Source organism: Erinaceus europaeus, chromosome 4 (genome assembly GCF_950295315.1).
Source record: "Erinaceus europaeus chromosome 4, mEriEur2.1, whole genome shotgun sequence".
Lineage (NCBI taxonomy): Eukaryota > Metazoa > Chordata > Mammalia > Eulipotyphla > Erinaceidae > Erinaceus > Erinaceus europaeus.
This window is the reverse complement of record NC_080165.1, coordinates 85,638,807-85,660,234: the sequence shown is the minus strand read 5'-3', so window position 1 is coordinate 85,660,234 and position 21,428 is coordinate 85,638,807. Positions and strand designations below refer to the sequence as shown.

Genomic DNA, 21,428 nt, shown 5'->3' with positions numbered 1-21,428 from the left:
CAGTGTCATTTTTTTAAAACCATTTATTATATTTTCTGTACCTTTGAAAATAATATATTGGCAGGTATAGATAGCATAATAGTTATGCAAAGAGACTGTCAAGCCTGAGGCTCCAAAGTCCCAGGTTCAATCCCACCATAATCCAAAGCTGGTCAGTGCTGGTAAAAAAACCAAAAAGTAAAACAGAACAAAACGAAAACAAGAAAATAACAATAATAAATGTTACAGCCTGAAAGGAAATAAGGAATAAGAAAAGCAATCAACTTTCTTCAGAACTTTGTAAGCAATTTAAATTTATCAAGTGATGTAATTTAGCAATTACCTGATTTACACTCTAGTACTAGTACATTCAATTCAGTGGCTTGGGTTTTTACATTATTTTTGTGATGCTGATCTTTGTCTATACAGTACCACTATGATAGGGCCAACTTTTTCATTTCTAGTATATATACATAGATAGGCAGATAAGAGGCACTGGAGCACTGCTCCATTGCCCATGATGCTTCCTCCTGGTGGTACTGGTATGTGGTGCCAGGCTCAGACCCAGGACCGCTTGCTGGGTAATGCATATGTCCTACTGGGTGAGCTTGGGTTTGCATTTTAATTTTAATTTTATTTTTTATTACTGATTTAATAATGATCAACAAGACCATTGGATAAGAGGGGTACAATTCCACACAATTCCCACCACAAGAGTTCTGCATCCTATTCCATCCACTGGAAGCTTTCCTGTTCTTTATTCTCCTGGGAATATGGACCCAGGATCAGTATGGGGTGCAGAACGTGGAAGGTCTGGCTTCTGTAATTGCTTTTTTGCTGGACATGGGCGTTGGCAGGTCAATCCATGCTCCTAGCCTGTTTTATCTTTCTCTAGTGGTTCAGGGATCTGGAGAGGTGGAGTTCTGGGGCACCTGGAACTGAGTTCCAGAGTTCGGTGAGGTCATCTGCCCAGTGAAGCTCAGGTTGGCATCATGGAAGCATCTGCAACTTGGTGGAACTCTGTACCTCCTTTGTTCTTTTTCAGCCTCTATTTGCCAGCCTGAGGGTGGGTTATATGTCTCTGTTTTGGTTCCACTTTGATCTCTCCTGCGTACTTCCTCCACCACTAGTGTGGAAATCTTGCCCTCACTTCTAATTTCCAGGTTTAAAGCAGCTTTCTTGCAGAGCATATGCCAAGTGTTGTCTTCAGGCTGCCATCTTGGCACCACCTCTTATCCCTATCTTGGGTTTGCCTTTTTAAAAGGATCATGTGTTGTTTGAAAGTTTCTATAAGTATAGAAATGAGAAGACAGCAGTGATTGAGATTGTGTTTGTAATAATTCTTACTTTATTTTATATATTAATGAAAGGGATAGTAGGAGGAGAGAGAAAGAACCAGACATCATTCTGGTACATGTGCTGTGGGGAATCAAACTCAGGACCTCATGCTTGAGAGTACTGCACTTTATCCATTGTACCACTGCTCAGACGACATAGTTCTTACTTTCTACCACCTCCACCCTTCCTTCCCCGCAAAAAGAGAATTTAGGGAAATTTATTGTGTTTGCTGAAACATTTCAAAATACATTGACTTATTTAAAATGCAAAATTGAAAAGTCCAGTTGGCATTGCTTAAATATTCTGATCACAGAAAATCATTGTTCTTCTCTGTTTTACATAGTGAGTAGTTATTTTAATACCTTAGTAGTGGAAAGTATTGATTTTTCTGATATGGCTTTTTTTTTTTTTGCCACATAGTTAGAAGTTTTACTATTATTCACAAGGCTCTAGTTCTAGTAGAAACAACATACTTTTTTGTGCATAATTAAAAGCTTTTCAAGTAGAAATCTGTTTTCAGAAGGACTTAAATATAGAAAATTTTCAGTAAAGGAATTTTTTTTTGTAATGATCTTATTTATAGATAAAGGAAAACTACTGTAGAATTACTTTGTGAATTGAGTAAATACCTTAAATTTTCTTTCTTTTCTTTTGACTCCAGGGTTATTGCTGGGGTTCGCACCACGAATCCACTGCTCCTGGAGGCTATTTTTTCCCCTTTTGTTGCCCTGGTTGTTTTATGGTTGTTGTGATTATTATTGTTTGTTGTTACTGATGTCATTGTTGTTGGATAGGACAGAGAGAAATCGAGAGAGAAGGGGAAGATGGGGAGAGAAAGACACCTGCAGACCTGCTTCACCTTGTGAAGCGATCCCCCTCCCCTGCAGGTGGGGAGCCTGGGTCTCCAACTGGGATCTTTATACTAGTCTTTGCGCTTCAAGCCATGTGCACTTAACCCGCTGCGCTCCTGCCCGACCCCCTCAAACTGCTATCTTTACATCACTCTTTGCATGTAGCACTATGTATGCTAAACCCAATGCATTACTGCCTGGCTTCTAATAGTTTAAGTTAATGAATAAAAATAATGCAATATTTGATTAGCCCAGTTTACAGAAGTAAACTGTGAGTGAAATGTGGAGGCACACTAGACTTTTACACTCAACTAAAACATTTTCTAATATACAAAGGCAGGGTCTTTATCAAGGAAGAAGTCAAGGTGCTCTGAGACAGAAAATTAAGCCAAATTGAGGCAAGCTGAAGCACTAGGCAAATGAATACTTTTGCAACGTCTGTTGACAACAAACGTTAGAGGTATGCTGTTAGCCATCTGGGGCTACCATCCTTGAATTATGCATTTGGATCTCTGTTGGGAAATAAATAGAAACGTTTATATAGTCTTATTGATCAATTTTTTCTTTTGTTTGCTTGTTTACAAATTTATTTCAAGTGTATGACTTCACATCAATACATGTGTGTTATAGTTCACTGCATCTGCCACCAAAACTCTCATGCCCCAACCATTTCCCTCTGATAGCTACCATGGGTTATAATTATATGACATCTAAGAGACAGTTTGGTACTCTTTTTTTTTTTTTTTTTCCTGCAGATCCATTTGCTTTAGTTATCTGTATGCTACATGAGTGGAATCATCAGGTAGTGGTCTTTCACCACTTTACATATTTCACTTAGTATAATCACTCACTGTTCTATTCATCTTGTCACAAATGGTATGTTACTATATATATTTTTAATTGCAGAGTCATATCCCATTAAATATATATGATAAGGCCTTCTGATTTCTTAAGTGCATTAAAAAATTTTTTTTATTAATTTAATAATGATCGACAAGACTGTAGGATAAGAAGGGTACAATTCCACACAATTCCCACTCCCAGTGTTCCATATCCAATCCCCTCAATTTGAAGCTTTCCTATTCTTTAACCCTCTGGAAGCATTGACCCAGGATCATTATGGGGTGCAGAAGGTGGAAGGTCTGGCATTTGTAATTGCTTCTCCACTGAATATAGGCATTGGCAGGGCTCTGGAGAGGTGGGGTTCCAGGACACATTGGTGAAGCCATCTGCCCAGTGAAGTCAGGTTGGCGTCATGGTAACATCTGCAACTTGGTGGCTTTAAAAGGATTAAGATGTAAAGCAGAACAAATTGTTTAATAACCAGAAACCTAAAGTCAAGAATATAGCAGATGAGATTTGGGTCTCCAATTTGAGAAAAGCTAGTAGGTCTATTTTAGGTATATTCCAAAGGGGCCCGTGACTTTACTAAAGTTTGCCTGATCTATAGCTAACATGCAGGTAGGCTAAAGGTGTTATCTGGGGAGTTGGTGCCATAGTTAGAAATAGGACTAGAAAGTTGAATCAGGGCAGAGAGTAGCTCCCAAATATTGGAAAAGTACATAATTACCGCTAACTATATACCCCATTGATTTGATCTGGGGCTCATAATCATCACAAGAGCCTGTGTAACCTCTGCGTCCCTGTATGTCTGAGCTCGAATTCTGTGGTCATAGCTAAGAACATTCTAGGCTACACTCATTTTAGGACTCATCTTTCTAGAGTGGCAGGGTACGTTCTTTCCCAGTCTCCCTTCAGAGAGTGGGGCAGTCCTTACCATTGTTGTTCCACATTGAGGGCAAGGCCCTGTAGAGGCCCACAAGAAGATCCACAATGCTGTTCCTGATGGAAAAGACCAGAGATGGTGGAAAGAAGGATCTGTTAGATGTGTATGTGAGAATCCCAGGCTTCCCTGAGTAGGGTCCCAGATGGTGGGGTGGCCTGATGGTGACCATAAGAGCCATCCTTAAAGTGTGCTTGTCTCTTACCCTTTTCCAACTTTCGTAGTCCTTTCTTTGTCTGACAAGATTAGCCTTAGAGTGATTGAGGGAAGTGATATAGAAAGTAGGTAAGGAGGATATCTGTTTCTAAGTGGAAACTATTTGATTAACTACATTATGGTGCCTTTAAAAAAAATTTCTTTATTGGGGAATTAATGTTTTACATTTGATAGTAAATATAATAGTTTGTACATGTATAACATTTCCCAGTTTTCCATATAATAATACAACCCTCACTAGGTCCTCTGTTATCTTTTTTGGATTGTATTACCCCCCCCCCCCCGGTCTTTTACTTTGGTGCAATACACCAATTCCAGTTCAGGTTCTACTTGTGTTGTCTCTTCTTTTCTTGTTTTTCAATTTCTGCCTGAGAGTGAGATCATCCCATACTCATCCTTCTGTTTCTTACTTATTTCACTTAACATGGTTTTTCAAGGTCCATCCAAGATAAGCTGAAAATGGTGAAGTCACCATTTTTCATAGCTGAGTAGTATTCTATCGTGTATATATACCACAACTTTCTCAGCCACTCATCTGTTGTTGGAAACCTGGGTTGCTTCTAGGTTTTGGCTATTACAAATTATGCTGCTAAGAACATATGTGTGCACAGATCTTTTTGGATGGTTGTGTTGGGATATATCCCCAGGAGAGGAATTGCAGGTCCATTTCAAGCCTTCTGAGAGTATTCCAGACTGTTCTCCACAGAAACTGGACCAATTGACATACCCACCAGCAGTGCAGGAGGGTTCCTTTGACCCTGCAACCTCTCCAGCATTTGCTGCTGTTACCTTTTCTGATGTATGACATTCTCACAGGAGTGAAGTGGTATATCATTGTTGTCTTCATTTGCATTTCTCTGACAATCAGAGACTTTAGAGCATTTTTCATGTGTTTCTTGGCCTTTTGGATCTCTTCTGTGGTGAATATTCTGTCCATGACGTCTCCCCATTTTTGGATGGGGTCATTTGTTTTCTTCTTAAGTTTGGCAAGCTCTTTATATATTTTGGTTATTAAACTCTTGTCTGATGTATGGCATGTAAAGATCTTCTCCCATTCTGTGAGGGGTCTCTTGGTTTGGGTAGTGGTTTCTTTTGCTGTGCAGAAGCTTTTTAATTGGATGTAGTCCCATAGGTTTTTGCTTGTTTTAGTCTTCTTTGTAATTGGATTTGTTTCATTGAAGATGTCTTTAAAATTTATGCGAAAAGAGTTTTGCCAATATTTTCTTCTAAGTATCTGAGAGTTTCTGGTCTAACATCCAAGTCCTTGATCCACTTGGAATTTACTTTTGTATTTGGTGAAATATGGTTGTTCAGTTTCATTATTCTGTATGTTTCCACCCATTTTTCCCAACACCCTTTGTTGAAGAGACTCTGCTTTCCCCATTTAATAGTCTGGGCACCTTTGTCACAGATTTGATGTCCATAGGTGTGGGGTATTAATCTGGACCCTCAATTCTATTCCACTGGTCAGTGTGTTTATTCATGTTCCAGTACCAAGCAGTTTTGATGACAATGGCCCTATAATACAATTTAAGATCTAGGAGTGTGATGCCTTCAGTTCTGTTCTTTTTTCTCAAGATTGTTTTGGCAATTCTAGGTCTTTTCTGGTTCCAGATAAACATTTGTAGCATTTGTTCTATTCTCCTAAGAAATGTGGCTGGGATCTTGATGGGGATAGCATTATATTTGCAGATGGCTCTGGGTAGTATATTCATTTTGATGATGTTAATTCTTCCAACCCATGAACATGGAATATCTTTCCACTTTTTTGTGTCTTTTTCTATTTCCTTGAGTATACAAGTGTTTCACTTCTTTGGTTAGGTTTATTCCTAGATATTTTATTGTTTTTGTTACTAAAGGAAAAGGAATTGATTTCTGGATTTCAACTTCTTCAACTTAGTGTTTGCATAGAGGAATGTCACTGACTTTTGAATGTTAATTTTGTAGCCTGACACCTTACTGTATTTCCTGATGATTTCCAATAGCTTCTTGCTGGATTCCTTAGGTTTTTTTTATGTATACTATCATGCCATCTGCAAATAGGGAGTGTTTGACTTCTTCTCTTGCAGTCTGTATCCCTTTAAGTCCTTGCTCCTGCCTGATTGCTATGGCAAGAACTTCCAACACTATGTTGAACAGTAATGGTGATAGTGGACAGCCCTGTCTAGTACCTTATCTGAGGGAAAATGCTTCCAGTTTTCACCATTGAATATGATGTTAGCTGTATGTTTGCTATATATAGACTCCACTACCTTCTGGAATTTTCCATCTATTCCCATTTTTTGTAGCGTTTTGATCATGAAGGGATGTTGTATTTTGTGAAAGGCTTTCTCTGCATCTATTGATATGACCATGTGGTTTTTGGTCTTACTTTTGTTGATGTGGTGGATCATGTTGATTGATTTACATATTATTAAACCAACCTTGCATGCCTGGGATAAACCCCACTTGGTCATGATGAACAATCTTTTTAATATGCTGTTGTATCCAGTTGGCTAGAATTTTGTTTAATATTTTAGCATCTATATTCATCAGAGATATTGGTCTGTAGTTTTCTTTTTTGGTTGTGTCCTTGTCTGCTTTTGTTATCAAAGTGATGTTGGCTTCATAAAAGCTGGAAGGGAGTATTTCAGTGTCTTCAATATTCTGGAAGACTTTTGGAAGTAGAGGTATTACTTCTTCTTTGAAGGTTTTGTAGAATTCATTTGTAAAACCCTCTGGTCCAGGACTTTCATTTTCGGGACGGTTTTTGATAACTGTTTCAATTCGTTAGCAGTGATGGGCCTGTTCATGTTATCTGGTTCCTGTATACTCATTTTGGAAGTTTGTAGGTATCTAGGAAATCATCTTTTTCTTCCAGGTCCTCTAGTTTGATGGCATATAGTTGTTCATAAAGTCTCACAAGATATGCTGGATTTCTGCGGTGTCTGTTGTGATATTTCTTCTTTCATTTATGATCCGATTTATTTGGGTCTGCTCCCAGTTTTGTTTTTTGGGTCTGGCTAAAGGTTTGTCGATTTTGTTTACTCTTTGGAAGAACCAGCATTTACTTTTGTTGATCTTTTGTATGTTTTTTTTTATTTTCAATGTTATTGATTTCAGCCCTAACTTTAGTGATTTCTGTCCTTCTTGTTGCTTTATGGTTCCTTTGTTCTTCTTCTTTAGATCCTTAAGGTGTGCATCAAGCTGTTTATTTGTGCTTTTTCTTGTTTCCTATTGTGTGCTTATATTTTCTACGAACTTCCCTCTCAGTACTGCCTTAGCTGTGTCCCAAATAATTTGATAGCTTATGTCTTCATTTTCATTGGACTCTCGAAACATTTTGATTTCTTCCTTTATTTCCTCTTTGTCCCAGTAGTTGTTAAGGAGTGTACTGCTGAGCTTCCACATTTTGGGACTGTTACTAATCTTTTGTTGATTGTTAAGTGTTAGTTTAATTCCACTGTGGTCTGAGAAGATACTTCGGATGGTTTCAATGCTCTTGAATTTGCTGATGCTGTCTTTGTGGCCTAACATATGGCCTATCCTTGAGAATGACCCATGTGGACATGAGTAGAATGTGTATTCCAGTTTCTTGGGATGAGTTACTCTGAAAATGTCCAATAGTTCTAGTTTATTTATCTCCTCATTTAGCTCCCTCATTTCTTTATTGATTTTCTCCTTGGATGATCTGTCAAGTTGAGAGAGTGGGGTGATGAAGTCCCATACTATGACTGTGTTGCTGTTAATGAATTGCTACAGTTCTTTCAATAGATGTTTGATGTATTTAGATGGCTTCTCATTGGGTGCATAGATGTTAATAATCGTTAAGTCCTCTTGATCGACTGATCCACCGAGCATTAAATAGTGTCCATCCCTACCTTTTTTTACTTTTATTTATTTTAAAGTTTATCATGTGAGACAGGAGAATAGCTGTTCCTGCCCTTTTTTTGTGGGCCATTGGCTTGTATGATAGTTTTCTATCTTTTCACTTTGAGTCTTTTTTTGTCTTTTTGAGTTATATGAGTTTCCTATATACAACATATTGTTGGGTTGTGTTTTCTGATCCATCTTTCTACTTTGTGCCTTTTAATAGGTGAATTCAGGCCATTGACATTTATTGATATCAAAGATTTAAGATATTTTAACACCATTCTTGTAGAGTTTTATAGTGTTCTGATATATGGCGTATTTTTGGTGGTCTGACTGTTTATAGGAGTACTTCCAGAACCTCTTTAAGGGCAGGCTTGGTGATAGTTGATTCTTTCAACTGTTGCTTGTCTGAGAAGGTTTTTTTTTTTTCTTTTTTCCTCCTCCAGGGTTATTGCTGGGCTCAGTGCCTGCACCATGAATCCACCGCTCCTGGAGGCCATTTTTTCCCCCCTTTTGTTGCCCTTGTTGTAGCTTCGTTGTGGTTATTATTATTGCCCTTGTTGACACAATTCGTTGTTGGATAGGACAGAGAAAAATGGAGAGAGGAGGGGAAGACAGAGAAGGGGAGAGAAAGATAGACATCTGCAGACCTGCTTCACCACCTGTGAAGTGACTCCCCTGCAGGTGGGGAGCCGGGGGCTCGAACCGGGATCCTTACGCCGGTCCCTGCGCTTTGCACCACATGCGCTTAACCCACTGCGCCACCGCCCGACCCCCGTCTGAGAAGGTTTTTATGTCTCCATCTAGTCTGAAGGACAGTCTAGCAGGATACAGTAGTCTTGCTTGAAAGCCTTTATCATTGAGAACTCGCAAGAATGGCAAGATATCTTGCCATTCTCTTCTGGCCTGTAGTGTTTCTGTGGAGAAGTCTGCTGCTAATCTTATGGGTTTTCCTCTGTAGGTGACTCTTTGTTTTTCTCTTGCAGGCTTTAGGATCCTTTCTTTACCCTTACTCCTTTCCATTCTAAATATGATGTGTCTTAATGTCTTTATGTTTGGGACCCTCTGGGCTTCTTGAACCTTTATGTCTTTGATGTCTAAACTAGAGAAATTCTTAGCTATTTATGTCTTGAAGAATGCTTTGTTCCCCTCCCTCTATTTCTTCCTCAGCTAAGCCAATAATGCGTATATTATTTCTTTTGAAGTCATCTCATAGGTCTCTGTTGTTGTTTGCAGTATCTCTTAACCTCTTTTTTGAGATCTCTTACTTCTTTATTAGTTGTCTCTAATTCGTCCTCAATCTTGCTAATTTTGTCTTCATCCTTACTTATTCTATTCTCTCTCCGCTTTACTGTTTTCTGGAGTTCTTTTTTTTTTTTTTTTTACCCTGTTGTGATACTGTTTTAGCTTGTTCAGCTAGCTGCGTACTTAGCTCAGCTATTTCAGCTTTCAGCTCTTTAATGACCTTGAGATAGTGTTTTCTTCCAGGTTCTCATTTGTTGTTTCTGCATTTCTGATGACAATTCTTTCAAATTCTTTACTTACTCCTGTGATTATTTCCTTAACTAGTGTTTGGATATTGACCTCATTATTTTGTGGTTCAACCTTTGTTGGGCTTTCAGCTAGACTCTTGTCCTGGTTCATTTCTTCAATATTTTTTCTTATTGATTTAACCATTTTATATAGTATGGTATGAGATCCCTCTCTCAGTACTTTTCAAAGTACTGATCATTCTTCCCTAGGTTGACTTGTGTCTAAGTAAGGTAATTAAAGGGTTTACAGTTGTGGATATTGACAGTTGTTTCTATATTATTTTAATCCCTGAGTTGGAGCTCAGTGGCTTAAAAGCCTGTTTTGTCATTTTTCTTCCCTTTACACTATGGGAGCCTGAGGGATTTTAAACTATAAGTAGGTTTCTTAGCTTAAACACTGACTCCTGACCAAGAGATAAAGCAGGGTGTGGCAGAGATAATCCAGTGGTTATGCAAAGAGACTTTTACAGCCCCACTGTTAGGCCACCACAGAGGTATAGATCCCCTGAATTTCCTGGTTAGTTCTCTGACCCCTGGTGTCAGCACGGTGCCTCCCTGCTGCTGCTCCAGACTCTGAGAGCAGCAGCAATGGAGACACACAGCTTTACCTGGTGAGTCCCAGGGGACTCCTCTCCTTCTTTCAGCCATCTCCCTGTTGTTGAAACAGACTGGAGGTGGTGTCCCAACCGGCAAACTGCTGGACTGTTACTAGCCACCCAATCTCTCCCTAGCCTCCTCTCTGTCCATTGACCACTTGTGCCTGCACTCACTGGTGACTTGGTGGGTTCCCGAAGTCATTCCAGTCCTGTCCCGCTGTGGTCCCAGGTGGTCTCCCTTGATATTGACCCAGGAGAGGAAAAGAGAGAAACACAGCTGCTCTATTTATTTATTTTTTAAGAGAACAGGAAATCAGACAGAGATGGATGAGAGATATCATAGCATTGCCTCACTTGCTTCCTTTTGCGTGATGCTGCCATGTTGTGGTTAGGGGCCTATACCAGGTCCTCATATCTGGTAAATGTGTTTTCTACCAGATTCCATAATTAAACATTTGTCAGTTGAAGGTCTAATAACCAAAATATATAAAGAACACACAGAATTCAGCAGCAACAACAAAAACTTTGTTAAAAACTGGGAAGTGTATATGAACATGTCTTTAATGAAAAAAGATATCCAAACGGCTAGCAGACCTGAAAAAATTCTAGTCACTGATTATCAGAGATGCAGATGTGCACAGCAATGAGATACTACTTCATATTTGTGAGAATGTCACACATTGGGATGGTGACAAATATTCGGTGAGGACTGGGGGTGGGGTGGGGTGGAGGAGCCCTTCTACATTGCTGGAAGGAAGGTAAATTGGGAAAGAGGCAGAAGGCTGGTTAGTGAGGCTGTTGAAGCCCCAGTGAGTAGTGGTGTTGATAGATGTAAGTTGGTGGTGGGACTGGTAAGCAGATATCTATCCTGGGCAGATAAGAAAGTCTAGCCATAGGGGGCCAGGCAGTAGTGCACCTGGTAAAGAGTGTGCAAAGACCCAGGTTTAAGCCCTTGGTCCCCACCTGCAGGGGCAAAACTTTACAGTGAGGCGGGGCTGCAGGTGTCTCTCTCTCTCTCTCTCTCTCTCCCCCACCATACCGTTCCATCCCTTTCAATTCCTCTCTTTATCTTTATCCAATAATATGTAAATAATAATAATAATAATTAATAAAGTGTAGCCATCTGTCAACAACTATGTTCTTGTTATTTCCTCCAAAAAATGATTTGGAAAAAAATGTATTATAAAACTAAAGTACATGTTTTAGAATCTTATGGAATTTTATATATAAGTTTTCTGAGATAAATACATGAACTAAAAAGAAGTTGGTGTCTAGGGCAAAAAGGCCACCTATTTATCCTTTTTTTAGCCACTCAGTTTTTAATGCCCTAGTGGGTACCTCAGAGATCATATTACTTCTAGTGATAGTGTGAGGATGAAAGCCGACACAGAGCTGCCTGCCCTGCATATAGTTAGATGAGGGATGCTAGCTGTGTTGGTGCTGCTTTTATTGCTACCTTACAAGAACAGTCCTTTAAAAGAACAATTGGTTGCTAGTTCAATATTTTGTATGCCAACATGAAAAAGCAAAACTAAAAGAAAACCTACGCAACTGCTTGCTCTCATACTTTTAAGAATCCCCAGCTATAATTATCTGGGTATTCTAGAGCTAAAATGATCTTTTTTTTTTTTTTACCAGAGCACTGCTCAGCTCTGGCTTATGGTGGTGCAGGGGATTGAACCTAGGACTTTGGAGCCTCAGGCATGAGAGTCTCTTTACATAACCATTATGCTATCTACCCCCACCCTGAGCTAAAATGATTTTATGGGTGCTTTTATTAAGGGAGAAAATTCAGTTATCCATTTACATTTGTTACTGTCTATCTTTTAATACCTTTTTTCTTGCTCAAGCAATTGTTTTACATTTCTAAATGATGTAGCAATTCAGTAAGGTGCTTAGGTTAGCCTTTGAACCATGAGTTTCTCTTCACACCACAGGTTTCATGATAAAAAAAATCAGCATTAGGATGTCTGCTTGGACTATTCCCAGGTTTACTCTCTTCGTTCTTCATATCCAGATCCCTGAACTGGAAATATCTGGTTAACTCTTCACTGTTTAATAGTCTTAATGGAAATTAAACTACTTGGGCATGTTTAGAGTTTGAATGCAATCTATGTATTTTATCGGACAAGGTTTTTTGTTGGTTGGTTTTTTTGAGCTTATATATTGAAAGTCATGTTTGTGGTCAGCTGATAGGGAAATTTCCATGTACCTAAACCTTGTGCTGATAAAACTACTTCTTTTGGGAAGATCAAGTGAGATAATATGTGTAAGAGCTCCATGAAGCCCAGAAAGTGCTGTGGGTATCTGAGCACTAGACTGTTATGATTATAATTACTGATGAGCAGCATCTTAGCCATCCAAAGGAGAACATGAAATTAACGAACAAAGTTAATTGCTGGAGCAAGTCAAAATACAATGTGGAATCTCACAGTCTAGAATTTGTAATTGAGATCTGTTGCTATTATAAGAAAATGTAGTTCAAAAAGACACAGGATTTTCTGTTGTTAAAATCAATGAAGTTAAAAGAGCAGCTGCTTGTAAAAGTTAATTTTACATGACATCTGCCATGGTCCTAGTAATAAAAGTTGTAGTTCTGTTGAGCAACCTGTTCTCTGTAGATCGATACATACATATATTTTTGTTACTGTGAAGTTTCTGTTTAAGTAAATTGCTTCCTTTTTGTTTACAGAAATTCTTTTCTTTCTTACTTTCTTTTTTTTTTTTTTTTTTTTTTGCCTCCAGGGTTATTGCTGGGCCTTGGTGCCTGCACTACTAATCCACTTCTCCTGTGGCCATTTATTCCATTTTGTTGTTGCTTATTGTTGGTTAGGACAGAGAGAAATTGAGAGAGGAGATAGAGAGAGGGAGAGAAAGATACATACCTGCAGATCTACTTCATCGATTGTGAAGTGACTCCCGTGAAGGTGGAGAGCCAGGGTCCCTGTGCTTTGCACTACAGAAATTATTTTCTTTCTTTTAATTAATCAGTCAATTAGTTAACCAGCTAATATATTAATATTAATTATTTTAATTTATTTTCCCCTTTGTTGCCCTGCTGTTTTATTGTTGTTGTAGTTGTTGTTGTTGGATAGGACAGAGAGAAATGGAGAGAGGAAGGGGAAGAGAAAGACACCTGCAGACCAGCTTCACCACCTGTAAAGTGACTCCCCTGCAGGTGGGGAGCCAGGGCTCAAACCGGGATCCTTATGCAGGTCCTTGTGCTTCATGTCATGTGCTCTTAACCCACCGCACTACTGCCCAACCCCCAGACATTATTTTCTTGACCTATGCATCTTCTATAGAAGAAAGCTCATATTGAAAGTTTTGAGTTGACAATTTTAGGGAATTTTAAGGTGTAGTAGGAACCATGCCAAACTTTGTACATAGGACTGGCAAAATATAATAGCTAACTTGGATATTGCACTGACTCCTCATGTATATGCCCCAGTTATGAGCCCAACTGTCATTGCATTGGAGGAAGTGCTAGTGCTGTTGTCTTTTTCACTCACAGATGCTCCTTCTCTAAGAAAAGTCATCCTAGAGTAGTGAGGCCCTGGTAATGAACCCCCTAGCCCTCCACCACTACCACCAAAACAAAACATTTTTATGAAATGAGGATAATGTAGAAACAGTGCGGAAAAAAAAACCCCAAATTTCAAATTTCGTTTAAAACACAGATCCCCACAAAAAGTTTGTAACCAAATGTTTATTATAAATAATGTTTATTTGTAATTGCCTTTTTTTTTTTTTTTTTAAATACTAGAGTGCTGCTCAGCTTTGGCTCTTGTTGGTGAGGGAGATTGAATCTGGGACTTTGGAGCCTCAGGCATGAGAGTCTCTTTGCATAACCATTATGCTATCTACCCCTGTCCTAAGTGCCAAAAATTGTAAACAACCAAGGTGTCTATTAGGTAGTGAATAGCCAGATAAACTTTGGTCCATCCAGATAATGGGATGTTCTTTTATTCAAAAAAATTTACATTATATTTATTTATTTATTGGATAGAGACTGTCAGAAATCGAGAGCGAGAGCGGAGAGGGAGAGTGAAAGAGACACACCTGAAGCCCTGCTTCACTCACAAAGCTTTCCCCCGCAGGTGGGGACTGGGGCTCAAATCTGTGTCCTTACGCACTGTAATATGTGTGCTCAACCAGGTGCGCCACCACTCAGCCCCGGAATATTCTTTACTAATAAATAGAAATGAGCTGTCAACCCTCAGAAAGACATGGAAAAACCCTAAGTTCATACTAGTGAGAGAAGTTGGTCTATATGAGGCTAATTATATGGCAACATGGACATGAGTACAGTAAAGCAAATGGTTGCAAAGGCTAGGGAAATAAAAAGGAAAAATAAATAGTGTACAGAGTTGTTAGGGCAATAAAACTACTCTCTCTGTATGATACTACAGTGGTGGATACATGAAATTATACTTATGTGAAAACCCACATAGTGTAGTCTGTGAAGAGTGAATCTTATAAGATATGTAGTAAAGATGTGTTAATGTAATTTCACCAAGTATTTTAAATGCACTTTTCTCAGGGAGGATGCTAGTAATGGAGGAGATTATTCATGTATAGGGCAGAAGGCATATGGTAAATCTTTGTACTCTTTATATTTACTGGGAACTCAAAAGTGCTCTAAAGATAGTTCTTACAAATTAAAAAGATCAGAACAGAATCTCTTCTGTTATTTGTAAATGTGCATAAATATCATTGCTTTAATTTTACAGGAAGAAAGCACTACTTGCTTTTTTGAGTAGAACAAGATTATAAGCAGAGCCTGACTTGTGCTGATTATCTATCCTGGATTTCTTTTAAGGTCCAACTTTGATATTAGTGCATATTGTCATTCTTCTTGGATTTTATAAGGAAGTTGAAGAGAGTAGTAGAGGGTACAAACACCAAAGAACAAAATTGAACAATATTTTCCAACTGAGCATTGTTTTCCTGTCATTTTTATGTGTTTTAATTTAGCCAGTGTTGGGTGAACAGTTCAGAGTGAAGGGATTTATTATTTAAAAATGAAGCTACCTTATTGTTTTTCATTTTCAACTGACTGAATCACCTTTGTTTTTCCAAATACCTACTGAACCTTTAACAACCAGCTACCTTATTTACCCATATATATATATATATATATATTTTTTTTTTTGTATAACCATGTTCTCTCATACCAATCATTTGAAGAAAAAGAAAATCCTTTTTTCTCCCTACAGACTCCCTTTCAAATTACTACTTCAGAGTGACAACTGGCTGACAGCACAATATCCTTTAGGGTTTTAAGAGCAACAGTTAGCTTCACAGATATAGATATAGTGTGTTCTCAGGAATTTTTTTTTTTTTAAATCACAAAGTGAAGTAGGTGCAGAAGAGTTAAATTAAAGGAATCACTAGTTTATTCCCTCTCTCTAATAAAGTAAAATTAGTGTTAGGGGTCAGATGGTGGCTCACCTGACTGAGTGCACACATTATAATGTGCAAGGACCAGGGTTTAACCCCCCCAATCTCCTCCTGCAGGGGGGAAGCTTCACAAGTGGTAAAGCAGTGCTGCTGTTATCCCTCTCCTTCTCTTATTTCCCCTTCTCAGCTTTTCACTGTCTGTATCCAAAATAAATATATAAAATATTTTTAAAAATGAAATCAGTATTAGGTAACTGTCCATATCTCTTGTTAAAATTCATGTTTCTCTTCCACTAGGGATAACATATACCTAGAAAATCTCTAATCTCTAAGCACATCTGAGGCAGTTATGTATTCTTTACTTTGTGGCTTGGAACCTCAACACAGTAAACCTCGAACCCTCAATACAGTACTAGTCAATGTTAGTTGGATAATCCTGCTTTGTGCATAATTCTTGGGGATTTTTAGCCAGTCCTTGACTCTTTTTTTTTTTTTCCCTCCAGGGTTATTGCTGGCTCAGTGCCTGCACCATGAATCCACTGCTCCTGGAGGCCAGTTGCCCTTGTTGTTGCAGCCTCGCTGTGGTTATTATTACCATTGTTGATGTTGTTCGTTGTTGGATAGGAGAGAGAGAAATGGAGAGAGGAGGGGAAGACAGAGGGGGAGAGAAAGACAGACACCTGCAGACCTGCTTCACCGACTCCCCTGCAGGTGGGGAGCCGGGGGCTCTAACCAGGATCCTTATGCTGGTTGGTCCCTGCGCTTTGTGCCACCTGCGCTTAACCCACTGCGCCACAGCCCGACCCCCAGTCCCTGACTCTTATCTGCTGTTTATTTACTGATAATGTTTAATCCTAAACATAGGTTTATATGACTCACCACATCCACCACCAAAGTTCCAGTGCCATTACAAACTAGAGACCATTCTATACCCACTCTATCCTCCTCCTTTTCCTCCCCCCTCTCCCTCCCCCCTCTCCCTCCCCCCTCCCCCTCCCTCTCCCCCTCCTCCCTCTCCCCTCCCCCTCCTCCCCTTCCCCCTCCTCCCCCTCCTCCCTCTTCCTTCCCTCTCCTCCCCTCCTCCCCCTCCCCCCTCCTCCCCCTCCTCCCCCTCCCCCCTCCTCCCCCTCCCCTCCTCCCCCTCCTTCCTCCCCCTCCTCCCCCTCCCCCTCCCCCCTCTCCCCCTCCCCCTCTCTCTTGGGGATTGAACCTGAGAGAGTCTCCTTGCATAACCATTATGTTGTCTACCCCAGAACCTCTTTCTTATTCTCTTTTATAGCTATCACAGTACTCATAGACTTCAAGAGTCAGTTTGGCTGTCAGCCATTTTTCAAAAGTTTATTTAAGTAGTTGACTTGCACTTCACAAAAGCAAGTGAAGATTTGCAGTAGTTGTCATTTATTTCCTTACTTATTTCACTTAGCATACTTGTCTAGAGTTCAGTCTTGCACATGCTAATGTGTGTGCTATACCACGCTTATCACCTCCAGCACCAAAGAAGGCTTCTTAACAGCTCACCTCTTACCTCTCAATAATAACAAGAACTAAATTCTCAATATATGTTATGCAGACTTTTATTATGGTTTGTTTGAAGTAACCCATTTAGGCTTTACAAATGTAAATTATGATAAATCTTTTTATTTCATTCTTGATGAATTATGTGCCATGGGCATTGTTTTAAAAATAAAAATCTAAAATGTGGAAAAGAAAATCAATTTGAGCTAGACAAACACTGATTTCATTTTTAAAATCTATTGCTGAAAAGCTTGCTTCGGTAGTAGCTGACAATTGTGATTTTGTTTTGATTCAGACACGGTTTTGTTCAAAAGAGGAATTTGAAGAGCTTTAACTAAAAAAGTAGAGATAGATATGTTTTTATTTATTAATAGAATCACAGTTGTAAATGTTTGGATTTGTCACACTCAGTACATGTTTATTAAACATCTGTTATGTTGCAAGTGTTAGGATTATAGTACCCCTCAGTCCAGTGATACTACTATAGTATCACTATATATATATATATATTTTTTTTTTCACTATAGTAGCTAGTTGGATTCAGAAATTTACAGAGAAATGATGGTACTGAAGTCCCTAAAATGAAGTTGATGTTCTAATAGTAAAAGGTCAATAGATATCTTTGCCACTTTATAAAGACTCATGCAATGCTTTTATTGACATATCTCTTTAGGACAAAGGAGTGTATTTTTCTTTTAATGCTGGTTGTTTAAGATGAAAGCAAAACCTTTGAGGACTCAAAATCTTTAAGTAATTTCACCCGAGCATTGTTTTCCTGGCATAGGAATTACTCCTGTTAATCTTTCAAATTTGAAAATATGTAGTGGAGTATATAAAGGACAGGGAGAGAACCAAATTGTGTTGAGAAATTGAAGCTATGGCAAATTTCTAACTGATTTGCTTTATTCTATAAAATTGGCAGAAGCTTTATAGTAGTCATATTTATTCTGTATCCAGTGTTTTAGCCATGTGGCCCAAAGGTAAAAATCTATAAACTTTAGGGCTGTAATAGTTTACTTACATGTGTCATATTTCTATACAAGTCTTTAATTTTAAAAAAAAAAAAAAGAAGGGACAGGGTGGTGGCACACCTGGTTGAGTGTACATGTTACAATGCAAAAGGACCCAGGTTCCAGTCCCTGGTCCCCACCTGCAGTGGGAAAGCTCCACAAGTGGTGAAGCAGTGCTGCAGGTGTCTGCCTGTCTCCCTCACTATCTTGCTCTTTCCTTTCAATTCTGTCCCTATCCAATAAATATTTTAAACAAATGAAAAAGAAACATATTTGTCCTCATTAAGAGTCCTTGTTCCTTTGTTCCCCTCTTGTCCTGTTTTGCACTTAGTATTCAAATTGCTTATTATTTGTTACTTTCCTCCTCACTAATGCTTTTCTTTGTTTTAGTTAACAGCCAGGTCCTTACCTGCTGTGCAGTCTGATGAGAGACTTCAGCCTCTGCTTAAACACCTCAGGTAATTTGAAGACACATTGTTTATGCCAATAAATACAAGCATATTAAAGTGGTTAAAATCCCTTCAACTTCTAAAAACTTAAGTTTTTTATTTCCTTTAATTCTGTGATTTAAGGTAAAATTCTTAGTATAATATACTAATTACCTTTGGCTCTAGGATACTATAAAAGAAAGCTCTTGTAAATCATTAGAAATTATGTAGACCTAGTTGATAATTTAAAGTTAGAATAATGAGATGTGTTTCAAAGAACTGGAATTACTAAGTCTAGGCAAACTTTTGGAACCTTTACATGTTTTACTGGGGATAAATAAAATATATGATATTTGTTTTTTTCAATAAAAATAACGTACCTTCATTATTAAAAAAAAACAACCTACAGGAAAGAAAAACAATGTATTATCACTATTCAAAAGTGGTATTTTTCTCTATGCTGTTTTGCAATACCATGTTGAACTATACTTTTCTATTTTTATTTTTTTCTCTTAACCATTTATAAGGTCATTTTCTGTTATTAAAATTCTTTCGTGTTAAGTGATTATTTCATATATATATATATATTTATATAGCTATATCAAAGTGTACTCATTTCTTTTTGGGGTCATTTAGCCCATTTACAATAGTTTTTGTTAGTATAACAAATGCTATATTTATTTTATCATCTCTTTAGTGTAGGGTTTCAGAAGTGAAATTTTGCCAAAGAATGTGAATTATCTTAATGAATTATTTGTATTCTTTTGTCAAAACTTTATCTTTCACGTTAACATTTTTCAGGTTACTGTAATTTGAACAAGACAGCCTAGACAATTACTGACTTAATAGACTAGCCATTGAGTTACTGTAGTGATTTTGTGCATCTCATTATTATTAAGAATGATTTAAAAATATGTGTTGGGGTGGTAGTAGATAGTTCAACTGGTAAAGCATACATTTTGCCAACTGCAAGGACCTAGGTTTAAAATCCCAGCACTATGTGGGAGTACCATGCACAATAGGTACTTCTCTCTCTCTCTCTCTCTCTCTCTCTCTCTCTCTCTCAGTGTCTTTATTTATTGGGTAGAAACAGCCAGAAATTGAGAGGGGAGGGGTTGATAGGGAGAGAGATGGAGAGACACCTACAGCCCTGATTCGCCACTGACAAAGCTTTCCTCCTGCAGGTGGGGCTTGAACCTGGGTCCTTAAGTATTGTAACATGTGCCTGGTGTGCCACCATCTGCCTCCCCCCCATTAAAATCATCACATGACCATTGTGTAGGTATAAAGTTCAAGTGTGCAAAAACAACAAAAATGTTTTTAATTTTCATTTGGGGATAGGATTACCTTATCTGTACTTAACCCTATTTATTGATAGCCACTCCTGATTTTATTTCTTATTATGTACTTTATTTAAAGAGATTGATTGATTGAGAGAGAGAGAGAGGAGAGTACTGTCCCAGCCAGCATATGTGGTGCAAGGTATTGTTAAATCTGGGGCTTTGTGCATGCTCATACTACACTCTACATATTGTCTTTGGCCTTACATTATGTTCTTCAGAAATGAAGGATATCTTTGTATTTGTTACAAAAGGGATATTATTGTACTTTTTGTGTTTTTTTAAAGTTTTTGAATATCTTGCCTTATTAAAGCTATTTACATTTAGAGTTTTATGTAGTCAACCACCATTGATATTTCCTTTTATAATTTTTCACAACTTTGAACATCACTTCTTGTTCAGAAGCTTGAATAGATTTTAACACCTTATATCTTTTAGTATTTGTTTCCTTTTCCCCTTCCAGCCCATTCCCCTTTTTCTCCCCTGGTCCTGTTCTTCCCAGTAACTTTTCCAACCTGCACAGTAACTTTTTAACCTCTGTATAATTCTTCATACTATGTGTGTACATACATTTGTCATGGAGTATCATACATACTCTCCATACTTGTTAAATTTCTAGAGCATTGTGTTAGTCATGTTCAGTTTAACTTCTTTAACCCTCCTGTCTCCTGACCAACCAAATCCATTATCTGTTTTTCTTGTCCTACATCACTTTTACTCTCTAAGATAGTTCACATTATTGCCAAATTATTTGTATTACTCCTCATCTTGAAACTGGTCTTTATTTACCTGTCATTGTGAATGACACCTAAACTTCATAACCTGCTGTATCAAGTCTTTCTAGGAACCCATAACCCATTTCTTTGATAACCTTAACTCCAAGTCCCACCCAGTATCTTGAAGCTCCCCTAATATAAGATACCTTTTGTACTTCTGAACCCTTGTAGATATTTCTCTTGCTACCTTTCTATTCTTTCATTCATCTACTTCTATAACGTGACTTTTACTTGTCCTTTAAGATTTAACTTCTTTAGTTTCCTAAAGCCTCTGTGCCCCCTCCAGTCTGCATGTGATGTGCTTTTTCTATCTGTGTTGCATTAATACCTCATGGCCAAGTCTGTATTACATATCTCATGATACTGTGATCTTATGTCTACTTGTCTGATTTGTCCATAATGGTGTGATTTGCTTGAAAGCTTATAAAGTGACTTTCATATCTGTATTACTGGTGCCCTGGGTGGTGCCTGCTCCTTGATAGATATTATGTGCATCAATGAATGAATATATCTTACTTTGTTGCTTTTTCTGCATAAATCTTTTATAATCACACTGTCACAGTTTTATTCCTATAAAGCCAATAGTTCAGAAGATATAAACCCTAGGAACTGGATCTTACTGCTAGTTAATTCTTGATTCTGTGCAAGAATGATGGATTCTCTTCTCTCCACCTCAGTCTGGTAATTGTCAGCAAGAATTTAGATTAACTACTGACAAGTCTCATCGAGTCCTTGAAACTTGCACAAACTGTACGTTCATTTAGGGCTTTAATTCTCTGTGGATTTCACTCATGGCTTGTTGCTAAGCA

The 21,428-nt window shown here is 38.2% G+C and overlaps 1 protein-coding gene across 2 annotated transcripts in view; it reads left to right on the top strand.

Annotated features, from left to right (window-relative positions):
• Positions 1 to 21,428, top strand: part of PRIM2 (DNA primase subunit 2) — a 292,554-nt gene that overhangs the window by 130,046 nt on the left and 141,080 nt on the right. For both annotated transcript variants that reach the window (XR_009549512.1, XM_007536606.3), the window contains one exon: positions 18,466 to 18,533. Coding sequence is in view for 1 of the 2 variants with exons in the window: in XM_007536606.3 (XP_007536668.2) it covers positions 18,466 to 18,533 (68 nt within the window). In the remaining variant the exon portion in view is untranslated. Of the gene's footprint in view, positions 1 to 18,465; positions 18,534 to 21,428 lie in introns of those variants that run through there.